Here is a 16,625-nt window from a genome sequence, read left to right as displayed (position 1 = left end):
AGCCGAAAAGTGAACAAAATGACTTACCACTAGGACGGTCTGAAAACTACATAGGCCGAATCATTAGTAGCTAAGAAGGAAGTATAATTCCCACAATAAAAGAAACTTACATCTGAGAATTCGTCACTAGAAACCATGTGATGTGAATTCCGTGACTGAAGAAAGAGTGAAGCTACATCCTTAATGTAAGTTCACCACACTGCTGATCAGTCACTTGCGATCGAACGATAAATCGTTCAAATTACTAGCCTGGAGGTCCCGTGTTCAAAATTCCCTTGGGTTTCGTGGGATACGAACTTCTGGTGAATCCCACTAAGGATGAAACAGATGTATAGTGCTTCTCGGCTTTTCAGCATGGTGGCTTCACTCATAGGACGAAATCTCAATCAAAAATTTTCAAACCTCCTGGAACAACGAAGAAAACTTTAAAAAGTTGGTCCAGATGGCTATTTTCAGTTCAGCGCGGCTGATTGACTTAGGCAATTGGAGGTTATCTCATCCAACGAATCATAACGAAAGGTAAACTGAATACCGAATCGCCACTTGGTTAACTGCGGGTAGGCTTCATGCGGGATGACGAGGTTTCCTGTTGATATTAGACAACGGATTCTTGAAAGAGCCTACAGTGTTGTTTCATGCCCCGCATCAGTATCATCGACAACACAATGCCAGTGCTCAACATGGGGAATCTGGCATTACACAGGAAAAGTTGCAAACAGTTGGATCGATTCTGTGCGGTCCAACCCCAGGAAGGGACTGGATGATACAGAAACCAAGGTGTAATGGCCGAAATGATGAAGAGGTATGCGAACCCGTTGCGGATTTGTGATAGCTTAGGATTAGGTGTGAAAATACGGACTTTTTTTGTCCTTTGTGGGTCAGTGAGCCAATATATATTGCTACGTTCCTATGCAACTGAGTCAAATTATCAATAGCTTTATGAGCCCAACGGATCACCTTCGATTCTGTGCGGTTCAACCCCAGGAAGGGATTGGATGACACAGAAACCAAGGTGTAATGGCCGAAATGATGAAGAGGTGCTATCGTGTTACGCAAAAAGTGACCTACAAATCTGAAACAAACTTACACCGTTTTATCTTCCCTGCTTTTCGACCACAGTTCTTTCCATTCTGGTCGTTAGGGGCGAGCTTTGTTATACAGTCGTGTTTTTATACTTACACCTAATCATACCTCACTTGTGTGTTTTTGGCGATGTACCTCATTAAATGATAGTTGTGGGCAACCGGAGCTCCTACTTAAGACAACAACGGGAACATTGTGGTAGGAACGACTAGAGCATGAGGAAACCATGCAGAGAGCGAAAGTTACAGTGGTTGCCGTAAAACACGCTGGTACATTTGATCTCTAGAACCGATGAAGTTAAACTAAGCCAGACAGTTGTAAAGGCAGCACCAAAAAGGACGCATGAACATGAAAGATGAGTTGGTGGATTAACCTAGTGATGGCACGATAGAATCTGTATAAAGGAAGGTGGGTAATCATTAAGTTCCGTAAGTCAGGAGCAAAACACTTGAACGAACGAAAACCGTTTAAAGTTGAGCCTGCTACAAAGTAAACAACAAAAATAAAGTAAGAAGATTGAGGGCTGACATACTTGGCAGAATTAATATCTTCGTGTTGCAACAGGCGATAAAAGCATTGCCGCAGAAGATCCGGGTTGGCCTGGTTGAGCAGTTCCGTTAACACATAGTCCCCACAGTTGAGATTATGCTGCTCTACCAGTCCAGGAAGAGATTTGAAAACAAATTGTTCCACGTGAACTGGCACATGTGCTATTTCTTGTTGAAGTGACGAGTCAGAAGCGGTTGAGACAGCTGGTAACTCGGACAAGCCGAAGAGGCAAACGGAATCCACGGTAGACGCTTCGGAGAACCTAAGAATAGGTGAATGCGGCGTCAAAGTATGATTAATTGGATTACAGACATTCTGGGAGTCTTGGACAAAATGGAGCTCGCGTGACTCTTGTAACATTTAGTTATGGACGCTCATGGTGTACCACAACGGTTGCACTGCTGATTGCGGATTATTGAAATGTACACACTTAGGAACATTGCTTAATGAGAAACACTAAACCTCACTTTACACATTTGTTACAACAGGAAGAGATCCGCAAATACACAGTTCCCCGAAATGATAATGTTGTCCGTGATGCTGACGACGAAGGTACAAACGATCTCGACTAATCAGGAGGGATCTCAGTAAGTAGTTCATTTGTACAGAAGAAAAAATGGAATTAAATTATGTCAAAATCTAGGTCATGTATGACGGTAAAAGTAAAAAAATACCATGGTAAGGTGGATATGTAATGAAGCAGTCCTAATACTGTTCAGCAATCATGGCTAAACTAACACAGACATACAATCAAGTCCGTCTACATTCCATGCCAAAACAAAAACGCGAGGTAACATGTACAATCCCTGATACTCAGGCAACCACAGCGGTACGGAAAGTAAGTGAGTCTCTGGTACCCCAATGTTCTGACCTATGATGCGATGAAACACTGCGGCAACTTAGTTTATCTGGGTTGATAAAACGTGAGATACCACGTTACATCCGTGGTGAGGATGTTTCGAAACAATAAAGGTGAACGCTTTCCCTTAAATCAGGTAATGTTCAACATAAATGTAGCTATTTGTAGCTGTTTTCAACAGGCTTCGTAGGGACACGAAGTAATCCTTTATTTTTACTATAGTAAACCTTTCAGGTACACAACGAATTAGTGAGCGAGACTTATCCACGTATGCCTCCAGAGTACAAGTGCTTTTAGCTTTTGATGTAAGGGCTACCCCGATTTGCTGTGCTACAAATCGTGATTCGAGTGATATCTACAGAAAAAATACGTGCACGTGGGAGACGGATGCTACGGTAACAACACAAAAGCTCGACAGATTCCTACTAACTACGTGTTACTGGATCAGAGATTCCACCTAGGTTTAATTCTATTAAAATCGTGCGTTATTCGTTCCAACTAGTGTTGCCGTTACCATACCCCGGTCGATCTTATTAGGCCGAGTCAACAGAATCAAATTCTGCTTCTGCTGCGCAAGGGTCACCATTGCTCATGACATCAACCGTTTGAAGCAACGACCAGCTGGTAGATCCAGTGAATATTGTTGGTGACAACGGGTATTATCATTGTGAAGGTTGGTTCTAAGACTAGAAAAGTGATTTCCAGGTTTCCAAGAGGTTGGGTCCTATAATAGAAAATGGCAAACGTTGTCCACCAAACGTCGATTCTCTCGTTGGGAAGTATTTTAGCTCAAATTCATGTATTATTTATAATCGTAGCATAATGAAACCTGAAATAAATATGAGCTTGATAACGATGTGCGAAATGTGTCTCTCAAGATGCACTTGTTATACTAACGCTGCCCGCTTACTTGCCTTACGAAGACAGTAAGTAACCAGTAGATCTAAAATAGCAGCCAAAGTTTCATAACAGCTCAGGGTAACATAATAGTGGATCATCGCGCGGGCGATGAAGGGTAGGTGAAACTCACAGAATCCGTAAACAATCTGCCGAGGGCTTGGTGGTAACCCCACCACAAGTTAACACAGGAGGCGAAAGGGATTTCGTGGGGGTATCTGGAAGGGAACCGGCTGATCGGAAGCTTTGGAACATCCGTGATAACACTTGCCGCAAGTCGACTGTGAGCTTTGTAGGGTCCAGTAGCTCCTCCAGATTGTGCGCAATTTTCATACCTAGAGATTTGGGCTAAACAGAAACGTGTGTAAAAATTTCACTTGAACTGTTGTGCTAAACAGACCCCTCTATTGAAAACCCCGCCTCTTGTATAGTTAAATATTTAGGTGGGAAGATCGCCAACGACGCCGACTGATTACTCTCCCGAGTTTGTTTTGGATGCTAACAACTAATAACAGTAAAGCAGGCGTTGTTAGCGGTAGGAATGATAGAAGTGTGATGTACAATGAAATGAGAAAAGGGTAACATCCGCAGATTGAACTGCAACACTAGCTCGGTCCACCAACTTCTGTCCTTGAGTTAAACTATTTTATTCCTCACTAACACTCAAATCTATGAATCCGGCGCCCTCGCCCATGGACATTTTCTGCATTTTCTTCCATTGATTCCACCATATGGGTTGAGTTTACGCTTACACATCCTCCTTATATGTTTCTCCTTCCCCACATATGTTTCTCTCTCACAACCACCAATCCACCGCTAGGCACTACTACGCTCCACAATAACGCACTGACAATGTCACCTCGATTGGTGATGAAACGTTTGCAATCAAATTGCCCAGCTCAGCGAACAAACCAACGACCACCATGTTTCTCCCCACTCAGCTTGGAAGCTTGTACTACCGATTTCAACCGTCTTGGCTTGATTTGAACTTCCCATGACACAGCCAATATTTTTGTTGAGCTCATCGGTCTCCTCGTTGAGCAATCACTGTGAACAGATAGTCTAGTCCGACATTAATGTGAAAGTTTACATGTTTGACAAATTTAGCGTCCAAAATAGCAAATGGCTTCCGTTTCCTTTCCACACGGCTGAGTTTTTTCCCTCATCCGGTATTTTCGCCGTCTAACCCGAGATCTTGGTGTCTTTCAAAGCACTCATCCAACATATAACGCTGCGACCCCTTCTGTACTATTACATGTTCTTGTCATTATCGGTACTCTTTCCAAACGTTTTCCTCCTCAAAATACACTTTCCTCGTCGTCGTATATTCTGCGGATAATCTTTCGCCGACCAGAATGGCATGCGTCGGTGCTTTAGTAACTATCCTTGAAAGCGTTGTGCTCCTGTTGATTCCTCGGTTATTGCGGGATAATTTACAACTCCCTATCTCACAGCATGAGAAAATCCATCCCTCTTTTCTTCGAAAAAAGATCAGTCCATCCCCAAATGGTCTGACTACGCGCTTCTGTGGGTGGTGAAAAAGGATGCGTTCGTCCCCCCCCCCCGGGATTCCGAAACGTGGTTCCCGTACTGACCGCAACAGCAGCCGGTCCGTTCCTTTTAGCCCAATATCAATCCAAGCTCTAGAAGTATTTTTGAGCACGACGCCCAAGCGATTAGGAAGACAACAACCGTTTAAGTAGAGACAATATGGGTTCATGAGCCATCACTCCATGGGTGATATGTTAGTTGAAGTGGGACACTTTTGGTCTTCCTCTGGGGACACTTTACTGATACGAATATGGTTGTTCACGATATATTGAACGATTAATGCAAGTAAGAATGGATGGCATTACCTGTCAGATGCAAAAGGCAGGTAAAAACTCTCCCAGGACCTGTGTTCTCTTCAACAATGCTCTTTCCTTAAATGAATTATTAATGGTCTACCATTAATTTTTCCGCTCATGCCTTTGCCATCCCTTCGACCACTCCTCCAGGAACTCCACTTCACTTCGACTGCGCGATGACAGGTCATAAGTTACTACTACCCTGAACATCAACCTTACGAGAATCCAAGGCTGTGGCTTGTCGAACTCAGCAGCGTTCAACTCTTCCGAATTCTTCTATTTATGCATCTCTCTTCTTAATTCCACTCCCGACCAAATTTTTTTTAAATTGGATCTGCTGCCATGCACTATTTCTCATCGTCCTTTCTTTTAGGCCTGTTTTTTGCTGGGTATTTATCCTGGTCCTCACATGTCAAAGACTTCGAGGCATGAGTATCTAGGAAGACTGGTTTCATTTTCCGCGCATGCGAACACCTCATCCTTCCATAAAATTTTCCCCTTCTTTAGAATCCTGAAACCATTCAACGCTAGAATGCTGTTGTCATGTATGAAATGGGGCTCCTTCCTCTGCATAGTCTCCCCCGAATCTATTCATTATACAGTTTTACGCCTCACTGATATCCTTTCTTCAACTGATCACACTCTCCGAGACGTAGCGACTCTTATTCTAGCCAGTCGATCATATCGAATGAATACTACACTTTGTAGAACTGCTCCCTTCTCATCTCTCTTACAAACTCTACCACTCTGTGTCTTCCCTATGTGATATAACCTCCAAATATTGAACGTTAATATCCATCTAAACCAACTATAAGGTTTGCGTTACCTCATGTATGACTTTACGTTGCGCTTTCTCTTTAGCTGCGAAAACGGTGGCCAATCGTCAGTCCCGTTTTACCCTGTAATCAAAGTCTGTACGATAAAAAAGACCAAGTACATGGTATGATCGCCTATAGGTGAACTGTAACTACTGGGATTCAGGCTTGGTTCTTTTCAAAGGAATTATCCCAGAAGACTGAAGGAATGTGGATGCTGCGTTCAACGATGACAGTTGCATCGTTATAACTACAATATGCAAACGTCGTTACCGCTATCATAAAGCCAAATCAATTAATGTAGAAGAGAGGAAAGTAATGCAATTCTAACCAGCTTGTACATCGAATCGGCGAGAACGAACGAAACAATACAGTAGCCCGTATTACTGCCCAAAAAAGTCAAGCGGATTCGGTTGCGTTGAGACAAACAGCTTAATATACGGTCGCTGGACGAAATAGATACTATAACGCAAACGATAAAATTCGGGAACCCGGTCCATACAATGAGCCTCAAACAGAACAAAAATGGTGGTGTGTTGTTGGTTAATTGTGATAACCAAGAAAACCCCTCAATATACTGATTACGGCTCAAGTGAGCTCTGAGGACATCTAATTTGAGAAAATCATACACAAGACATCATTCGAAGCTATTTGAATCACGCGTCAACACTGACATGATGATTGTGATAACCAAGAAAACCCCTCAATATACTGATTACGGCTCAAGTGAGCTCTGAGGACATCTAATTTGAGAAAATCATACACAAGACATCATTCGAAGCTATTTGAATCACGCGTCAACACTGACATGATGTACAGATGAATTACAACTGAATTGGTATGGGTTTCGCCAAAGATGGGGCCTACTCAATGTGTACCAAACGGAGACAAAACCGGTGGTGAACTGTCAGCCGATCGATCTAACCACAATTCTGACCAGAAAATAAAACCATAATTAACTCACTTCTNCCTACTCAATGTGTACCAAACGGAGACAAAACCGGTGGTGAACTGTCAGCCGATCGATCTAACCACAATTCTGACCAGAAAATAAAACCATAATTAAACTCACTTCTGGTTCAGCAGTGATGCAGAGGGTAACCAAAGGACGAATAATGTCGATCAAATCCGGATCGGAAGCAAGGGCGTGGAAAAACCGAAGATTCTCATTTACCTGACTCATTGAAGTCGATGGGGGAGATTTTCTCGTATGCATTCGTGGTTTTGAACTCGCACAATTAGCCCAGAGAAATTGAAGCTCCTGTAACCCAAAAAAAATGATGTTGTGGTGGTCACTTATCAGAGAAAAACGTTGACCTCCGACGAAGTAACACAAACTTCCCTAGAAAATGGTACGTCCAGGAAACAAGTGAGCGATTACATGTACGTTGAACACACCGCGGGAAACCCAAGGCTACCAATCATAAAGATGCAATATTATCTATTTCGTCCAATAAATGCACTGGGGTCTGTCCTACTGAAAAATCGTAGCGTCCCTCCAGAAGCACATGTTCCAGTCAAGTACTAAATGGTGTTTCCTCGCCAGATATGTTACCCGTAGGACAAAACTTTGCTCTTCATCCAAGACATAAACTAACAACGTACAATACAACTGTGATGTATCATCTACCACCCCATTACTCCCCCATCATTGGCAAACGAAACCACTGCATCCCGTTTACGGTTAATGAAGATTCAGTACACAAAAGCATACCCTCGATCATCGTTATCAAATATATTATTTTAGTTTTTCTCCCTTACGGTTTGATTCAGCTTAGCAAGCCTATTTTTAGTGATGACACAGGAATCACAAGGCGCATTCGTCAACGATTGACGTTAAATAATGTTTTCAAACGATATGAATGGAGAAATCAACTCACCTGGTAGAGATTTTCAAGCCAAATCTCACGAGTATTTGATTCAGTGGAAATAGTGACCATGAGCTGGCAAAGAAGCGTGAACTGTTGTGAATCTTCCAGCAGTTCTAACGCCGATATAAGATGAGACCAGCAACGACCTGCAGGGAACTTCATAGTTGAGAGGATATCCGGATCGGCAGCAAGTGTTGGACGGACACCAAACAAATCAGTATGCTCGGTTTGACAAGTAGAAGTCGAAAAACCACGGGTTTCATCAACGTCCATCTAGATGAAGAAAATTGGGAAAAAATAATTTTAACTTCAGAGAAAAACACAAGGGCAATTACGAATTAAAAAGTAAGATTGGTTGTTTATGGGGAACGACTGCCTAAGTGGGAGTAGCGCTATATCCGAATTTATGAAGCGCCAATTGGATTATCGCATCCCTCCCAAATTAGGAGTACAGCAAATAAAGTAAAGGTAATTACATCTAAATTTACCTACAGCATGGCGCTAAAACAACAGACAAAGCACATATTAGTAGAGAATCTTTACAGTATCTATTTAAAATGCTCTCATCCCATACCTTATTTGACTGGCGATTACTTATGGTCACCAGTTGTTGGACATAATTCAGCATTTCCTCTCGGTGTGGTCCGCTGGCCTCGTCTAGCCGACTCTGAATTTCAGCAACCAGTAAAGACATCGTACTGGGATGCAGAACAAACACGGGGAGAATCCGAGTTACTTCCAGCAGTTGGTCATCGTCCACAAACCGAAGCGCTGAAAAAAAGGAGCGAAATTCTCGTATGAACCGGCGAATTCTGGTAACAACCTCTTCGGATTATATCAAAATGAGTCCTTACCTGCTGACACGAGAGGCACTTGGTTGGTTTGAATAAGACGACAACGTAGTTCTGTGGAAAGATGTGGGACTGGAGATCCTGTATGACCCACCTGGCATTGAAAACTAAGGTGACATGTCGTGATATCTAAGTCGGTTCCAGTGTACAGGGGCATTGGAAACACGAGCGGTGAGAGTTGTGGCAGACGATATGCACCTGGTTTCTCAGGATCGGGTAAAAACCAAGCATTTTGAAGTCGAAACCAAGAAGCAGTGGATACGCGGTCCACTGTAACATCTTCATCGAACAAATCTTTCATGTCAGAAGACTTCTCAGCTGGTAATTCGGAGTCAATGTGGGTCAAAAGGACCAACTGGGCTTGAATACAGTCAAACTCTAACGGACATTGACGCTCCGGAGACCATGTCACGAATACACTCTGAAGGAGAGGGATACGAGAGTGATGGGAAGTATTCACAAAAATAGGTTAGAGAAACCATATGATGAAGTTGGGTCTAGTCCGATGCAGTTTTTCGTTATAGTTAATCTTCATTATGGTTTCATAGTTCTTTCTTGCAAATAAATGGGGGTAAGCTGAGGTTACCATAACCAACTCGAGCTAGAACAATGCCAACAATGCAAGAATAGCCTAGTTGCACACTACCAAAGTGCGCAGATAAATAAAGGCAAATAAATAAACAGCCATTCATTTTGGAAGTGTACTACGGGTCACTTCTGTTAATCTGTTGAAATTGCGGTGTTAACGAAGTCTGTCGTAGGATAATAATGCCTGTGGATAAAATTGTATGGTGCTTGGTGCTGCGGATAGGCAATAATAGAGCGCTGCAAAAGAAGCGGTACCCAGCCGGATAGGTTCCTTTCTTGGGTAAGATAAACGCGTTTATTTGGACTGGTGAAGTGACGTGGCTATACTACTCACTTGAGACCAACACGCTGAAATTGACAGTCAAACTATTCAGTTTTGTGGTAACAAATCCTCTCTAGCTGACCGTCCTGAAAGCCCCGTTAGTAGAGATGGTGCCATGATCACACATATAAAACAATAGTGACATGGCTAACCGCAAGTTCTGTGTAACTTCTCTTCAAAAAACACCGAATGTTTATTTTTTTAATGCAGCCCCTTTTTCTTGAGCAGTCGGTTGCCTACTTTTTCACTAAGCATCACAGCGTGAATAGAATCGAGGGTGTGGAGCTAGCGAGCGTATGGAAAGCCGTCTTAGATAAGCCGAGTTGACACGTGACGGTGTGGCTGTCAATCCACTTAGGACCACTTAGGACCAAAGGTCACAGCATCCCTCCTACACAACTTCCTTAGCACTGGCTCACCCACACAGACTAACAGAAGGTTCAAACGAAGTTCAAGAGGAACCATCAAATGAACCGAACCAGAAGAACTAGATCCTAAGCAGGACCCAAACACATGTAGGTTTCCCCACCGACCCAACACTTGTTCAACCACTCTAACACACTAAAATCCCTCGGCCGACACCCAACAGAGATTTAGCTCGACTTCGCTGATTGGTTCTCCTTCCGCCTTAAATCTCGATCAACCTCGGAACCTAGTCACTTGGCCTGACGAAGCTTTTGTGTCAAAAGCGAAACGTTGCCCAGCAATAAATCTACCGATTGTCACCAAACTTTTTCGAAAACGTTAGACATAGGTCATATACAAAACAGATCAAGCGCCCGGGTTAAATGAACGTCCAACTAATACTTGTTCGCTTGATAGCAATCTGAAAAAACGTAACCGCTAACTCATTGGCACAGTTAACCCATGGACAGCATGCGCTTGATCATATTGCCAACACTACGAGGTCGGAGAAGCGAGTGTTCCAGATCTGTGCGTTGATATTCCCATCGAAACAGTGGCTGCCTTAATGAGCAAAAATGGTCTGTTGGAGAGCGGCAAGGTTTACCCCAGTATCTAAGAAAGGTGCATCAAAGTATCGAGCAACTATCTAGTGTTTCCAGATAGCCCATTGGTCAATTTAAAGACTGGAAGGTCTACGATTGGAATTCAACTGCTCCTTTCTGGACTTAGGCAACCAGGCAGGATCTCAGCCACAATGCTTCCTTCGGGTGACATAGCCCTAGGCACCGACGGGTTTACAGCTGAACGGTTAATTGTACTGCATTGCTGTAGTTCCGCAATTTTGTAACGTTTGAGGTGTTGAGGACCCTTCAGAAGGACTAGGTCGGCTGCTTAAAGACTACTTCACAAGCTTGACTCAATTTAAAGGCGTTTTCCAGGATTCCATTTTTTCCGTTCTACTTTTGTTAGTAGCGTACATGAGCCCGAATTTTTTCATCCACTCCACGCCTATACATGCAACCAAAGGAGAACTAATGTGGATTTATAGGCATTGTGGTGTCCTAACTCCTATGATGCCTGGTTCGCTGCTCCGCCCACTATGATACATCAGAGGTCATGGCAACTAGGAACAGTCTATAATGGTGACAGAGCAAACCAGTTACATCCGTAACAAGCACAGAATTGTAGGCAAGGTAACTCCGGAATATACGTGATGGAACAGGAAGTGTCATGCAGAAATTCTCGGTCCCAACTGGTGAGCATTCCGACCAATCAGCACGCGTCCGTTTCTGGTACATAGCCATATACTGCCCAGCGGATGAGATGTTGCGTGAATCTGAACAACCTGCCCCTGAACAACAGAGCTAACTTGATGTACACACGATTTTCAACAGCTTTCAGACACTCACGTTTCTGAAGTTTCAATACGTAGATTCCACCATTTAAAGAAGACTGTACAACTACCACCTCAGCAACATGCCTCACCTCACTGCGAATAAGATTTACATTCTAAGATGCCTATACGACAAACTAATAGGGACTAGCCAATTCCAGTGATCTTAGACGACCAACAAATGTTGGGTCCAGTTTCAACAAAGTCACAACTCGAGTTCAAAATGCTGATGTTACCATACGAAATCACATCAAGGTTTGTTGCCTCATCTGCACTTCCACATTACATTTACTTTCCCTCTGTTTTGTTATACGGATTACTTGAGAAAGATCTTTGACAGGCTATATGACCCTTGAAGGAGCTTCCCAAATGCAATGAAATAGCATTGGATTCATTTGTCAACTCTGTGGAATATAGACACAACATATTACAACTTAACTCTGACGTTCCTGTCGGATGCTCATCCAACAGCGAGTATCATTTCGACTTCTAGCATCAGCGACACAATTTTAAATAACTGCGCTGAAATCAGCTAAACTCCACACCTGGTTAATACTACCCAGACAGAACATAATGCTTTTCGATGAACAGTAGTCATAAAACTTGTAGGAAATAAAATAATCGTTCAATTAGAAAAACCTTCCAGTGACTAGCTGGCATACCCCCCGAAGGGAACCAGGTTGCCCGAGCCTAGACAGAAGTCCAGATGCAGAGGCCGGGTTCGTACTAAGGAGCCTCGGGTCGGTAGACTCGCGTTTTAACCACTGAGCCATCTGGATCCTCTTGAAGAAAATGACACTCCAATATTTCGGATATCGTACAAACTGAAAATGAGACCACTTTCTGCATCATAGTAGAATATCACGGATCAGAGATTAAGGTAAATTAGTTTGAAGTTGAGTGTATACCACTAAAAGCCTCTTTCCGCCCCATGTCCCTGTTTTCTTTCTATGATGTGGTCATATTCGCTGAAAATTTACCTTCGAGTGCTTACAAAACCCGTCTTAATATGAACTGACTTGGAAATGAACCTACATGCCGGAGCCCAATAGTACATGGAAGCGCCCAAACAGACACGGGAGCTAGACAGAGATGACGGAATGCCAAAGTTAAACGTGAGCACATCAACTGAATTGGCACCACAAACTGAGCACCCAAGGGAAATGCACAGCGATTTCTGGCCTAGAATATCCTCTGGGATCGGAACTCCCTCTCCCAGATAAGGCGTATATTCTCGATGGTTAATGGGTAGGAAAAAAGCAGAACACCAGTGGAAAGTAGCACATCATCTAGAAGAGTGACGGCGTACCAAACCTTGCAAAAACTGAGGTATGCTATCTGAGAGGAAAGCAGTCTGGTGGCTTCAGGCATTTCGGCTCTACTGTCACTGCAGGATGGAAGGGAATAGTCGCACAATCGATGCATTCGTTCCACTGTCTTTACAGAGGAAACCGCCGTAACGTTTGAAGCATGACTCGGAGGTCTATGATAAGCTTCCGAAAACGCAGCTGGGGTGAAGTACGAGAGCATCATCCACTGTCTAGTTATTACAGGTCTGTACTAAACTGGTCACAAAGTCGGAATACTCACCTTGTTCTCATCAACAGGAATAGCTTCAGCTGCCGTACAGTTGTATTCTAAATACCGAACAAACACATCCGCCAAGGACTCAAACCCGGCATAAGCTGTGAGGATCGAAGATGATGAATCGACGGTAATTTTGGACTGACGGTGCAACAGCGCGGATAAAATGGTTGGTCGTCTGAGGACGAAACTGGTCAGGCCAGTAATGACTGGGCGCCAAGACTGAAAGGTTGACAATACGAAAGGCTATGGTGTAGCGGGTTGAAAGTATGGGTTATGCGGTGGCGGAAAACTAAGTCTTCGGGCAGGATGACCTGAAGTACACCAGAAAGAATGTTCTTTTTAGGAGTGGGGTTCAGACTGGTACTCTACAAAAGGTAGGACGTTCCTTGACCAAAAAGACATGTAGTTAGTGACAAAAATTGTGCACGCTGTAGAAACATCAAAGGAGTAGACCCACATGCCTCTCCTTGGGATGCGTAGGCATTGATCAAATGTTTATGCGCACGCTGGCACCCAGTCCAAGGGGACGGAAACACAACACGCTAGCCACCAAATCTACTGCGAAGCAGCTACTGGAGCAACAATGAAAAGAAGAGGATCTCAAAGCTTTGTCATAAACAACCGATAACACAAGCCTGTGTTCCTTTCCTTGAAGCCACTCATATATATGCAGATCGTGCTGCTAGAAAGGTCATACGCTTGACTTGTACAATTTTGACCTCATTACTCGAGGATAAAAAAGTGAAAATGAGAATAGCGGTTTCTAGCTTGGATCTTGTTGGGAAAAGGTTACCTAACCTTTCTATTGCAACCAAGTTATGGATGGAAGGCCAGAGCATATAGGCAGATACCAAGGCCTGTCTTACGGTTGAGATCTTACTTTCATGTTGTCGTTCAATCGGCGTTACGTTCATTGGTACAATAAATTGTGGAATTTTTGGACAGCACCGGTTTTCCTGTGATTTACCTTATGCCTACCTTCTCTCCTCACCTCTGTCACCTGCTGCACGTAGCATGCAGATGTTAGGGATTGCCTCTCGTGATAGTCACTTAAAGACAGATGGAACCTGGAATGTGGACCATTCACCAGAGAATAGGTAATTTCCCAACTGTCGTCAACTTAATTTCTCTGAACCAGTGTTGTCCAAGTTAGCAAACCATACATAAGGAAGGTGAGGAAGTTTGATGCCTCTCTACTTTTATTTTTCACAATTGCTTCATTGTCCCATCTTGGAAACCGAGCGACTTATGTGTGGGTAGGTTACCTGGTAACCTAATTCTAAGCGTGTTGACAGAATATGTCAGTTGTTAAAAAAAAGCGACCGAATGAAAGTGCACTAGAGTGCACACGATAGTGCTGGTAAGAGCTGGAACAAGTTATGTGTAGTCTTTTGGAAAAACGGCAACACCGAAAGAAGGGCTGATTGGCCGATGTTCCGATCAGTGGGCTTGGTAATCCGATTATAGGTGTTTCGTCAGGTGAAATCAGTAGTGTATAGTAGATTTGCGCGGTGTTGTCTAGCAGAGCGCCGGTGTGAAGATTTCGGCACGTGAAAATACAGAGGATTGCGCTACAAACTCAATAAAGCGATACATGGCAATCAAACCAATCTACGCATAACTACGACAATAGATCGTCATATTAGTCGGACAACTCAAAGCGAACCAACAGATAGACTGGCAGACTAGCAGTCAAAATAGCGACTACGGAATCGGCACAACACGAGTCAAAGGGTCGCACAGACTGGCATTATTTGGATGTCAACGAACCGACGAGTCAACCAACAGTACAGGCAAGCCAAATGATCAATCACGGACGGACGCACCCCAAAGCCAAAAGAGATGTGTACAAACACAAACACGAACACGGCGCTGCTCATTGTCTTCTAACGAATCCGCCGTTAAACAACGACAAAAAGCTAATCTAACGAACACCTCGATTGTCGACAAAATGTTTGCGAAAAAACTGCAAAGCAAAGCGACGCTAAAACCACTTATCCATGCAATCTGGGCTACCAACATTTTCCTCAATCGCTAAGGGCGAATGAGCGAACTAAGGACAGTACTCAACTGACAACGAAAACTGAATTCTCCAACCGTGCTGTGGAATCTTTGTGCCTTCCTGGCAAAGATCTACGTGATTTTCCTCGCCTGTGCCTGCAGGCCTCGTGAGGCATGGCACATAATCGATCATTGTGGCGAGTATTGCGTCAGTGAAAGATGCTAGATCGACCTCAGTGATGCTCAGGTATCTTGAACTGCTGGGAAGTGAACACATACATTGAACTTCGTTGCTTCCTCTTGGGGCATAAGTACCCTGCGCGGCTTTCCGCTATTGGTTGAGACAATCGCTCATCATGGTTTTACTGCAAGTGGGCGTCAGTATGATACGAGGATGATAATGATGACCGTAAGAAAAAGGGCGGGCAGGAGGAAGTTACGGACTCAACGACACTGCATGTATATGCAGACGACTGAGCCAGGCCTGTCGGTCTCACCATAGATACTAGTTTTCCTGTACGGAGGTTTACAACCGGAGAGATGAGCGCGCAAGTCCAGCGAGCGTTCAGCTGTAGCACCCTTTCGGTGCCTAGCTGCCATGCCACCAGAAGGAAGCACGAGGGCTGGGATACTGCCAGGTTGCCCAAGCCTAGACAGGGGAAGTCGAGAGGCGGAGGTCGGATTCGAACCGCGAACCTTCTGGTTAGGAAACTCGCGCTCTAACCACTTGGGCCATCTCGCAAGTCCAGCGAAGTCAAGATGAGACTGCCATCAAGCTTGCAGAGCTAACACTAACGTTTTTTGCCTACTCATAATCTGTTTGCTGATGCTTCCTTTCCATCTCCGGGATACGAGTTACCTGACTCCAACTGTGCACGTTATCGAGCGGGCAAGTTGTTTCTCAAGATAACTACACAAGATCCCTCAGTGTTACTCAACAGATGTTTTCATGGAACCTGGATAACGAATTGGTCAAGATAGGAGAAAATTGAAAAATCGAATGACCGCATGCCGTTATTCTACCGCAAAGGCATAGAACTAGTCCCCATAAACAAACAGATACAACTTCACATGCATTAAGAAAGAGCTACGTCAACAGTTCCTGAGAGTGGCCCAGGACTATCGGCAGTTAAGATAAGGCGGTGTAGAGGACCTAGTAAACTTACGATAAATCCAGTGTCATTCGTTAGTTGACTGAGGAAGATTAGGTAGGCTGTAACAATGTCTAAATCAGTCTCAACCAAAAGTGATGCCAAAATAGCAGATAGGAAATGCTGGAAAGCCTCCACTGAGTTATCACGTCCAGGGATTTCTATATTCAGATCGTTGCGAAAAACTGGAAGAGTCTTCAAACACTGGAGGACCTGTAGCCACGAACAAACAGGATGCTGAGGCTGTGAGGTTTGACTCTGAGACGTTGGTCCAGTAAGCCGATGAAGACACTAAAAGTAAAATTAGAGATCGAGTCAAAGTCCACTGTGCAGTACAACTGATAAGAACACACACACGACGTGTATAAAAATACCACGGTATTTTTAAAACTCAACTCTAGCTAGT

The 16,625-nt window shown here is 43.8% G+C and overlaps 1 protein-coding gene across 1 annotated transcript in view; it reads right to left on the bottom strand.

Moving 5' to 3' along the window:
* The window catches only part of T265_03337 (hypothetical protein), a gene marked incomplete at both ends in the record, with an annotated part of 63,358 nt that overhangs the window by 7,343 nt on the left and 39,390 nt on the right, over positions 1-16,625 (bottom strand). Inside the window, 8 exons of the mRNA XM_009167798.1 lie at positions 1,616-1,894; positions 3,522-3,736; positions 7,123-7,224; positions 7,931-8,194; positions 8,496-8,692; positions 8,776-9,193; positions 13,071-13,286; positions 16,235-16,510. Coding sequence (XP_009166062.1) covers positions 1,616-1,894; positions 3,522-3,736; positions 7,123-7,224; positions 7,931-8,194; positions 8,496-8,692; positions 8,776-9,193; positions 13,071-13,286; positions 16,235-16,510 — 1,967 coding nt within the window. The remainder of the gene's footprint in view (positions 1-1,615; positions 1,895-3,521; positions 3,737-7,122; positions 7,225-7,930; positions 8,195-8,495; positions 8,693-8,775; positions 9,194-13,070; positions 13,287-16,234; positions 16,511-16,625) is intronic.

The sequence above is a fragment of the Opisthorchis viverrini genome (genome assembly GCF_000715545.1).
Source record: "Opisthorchis viverrini unplaced genomic scaffold opera_v5_46, whole genome shotgun sequence".
Classification (NCBI taxonomy): domain Eukaryota; kingdom Metazoa; phylum Platyhelminthes; class Trematoda; order Opisthorchiida; family Opisthorchiidae; genus Opisthorchis; species Opisthorchis viverrini.
The sequence above is the reverse complement of the archived record's forward strand: the minus strand, read 5'-3'. Positions and strand labels throughout refer to the sequence as shown.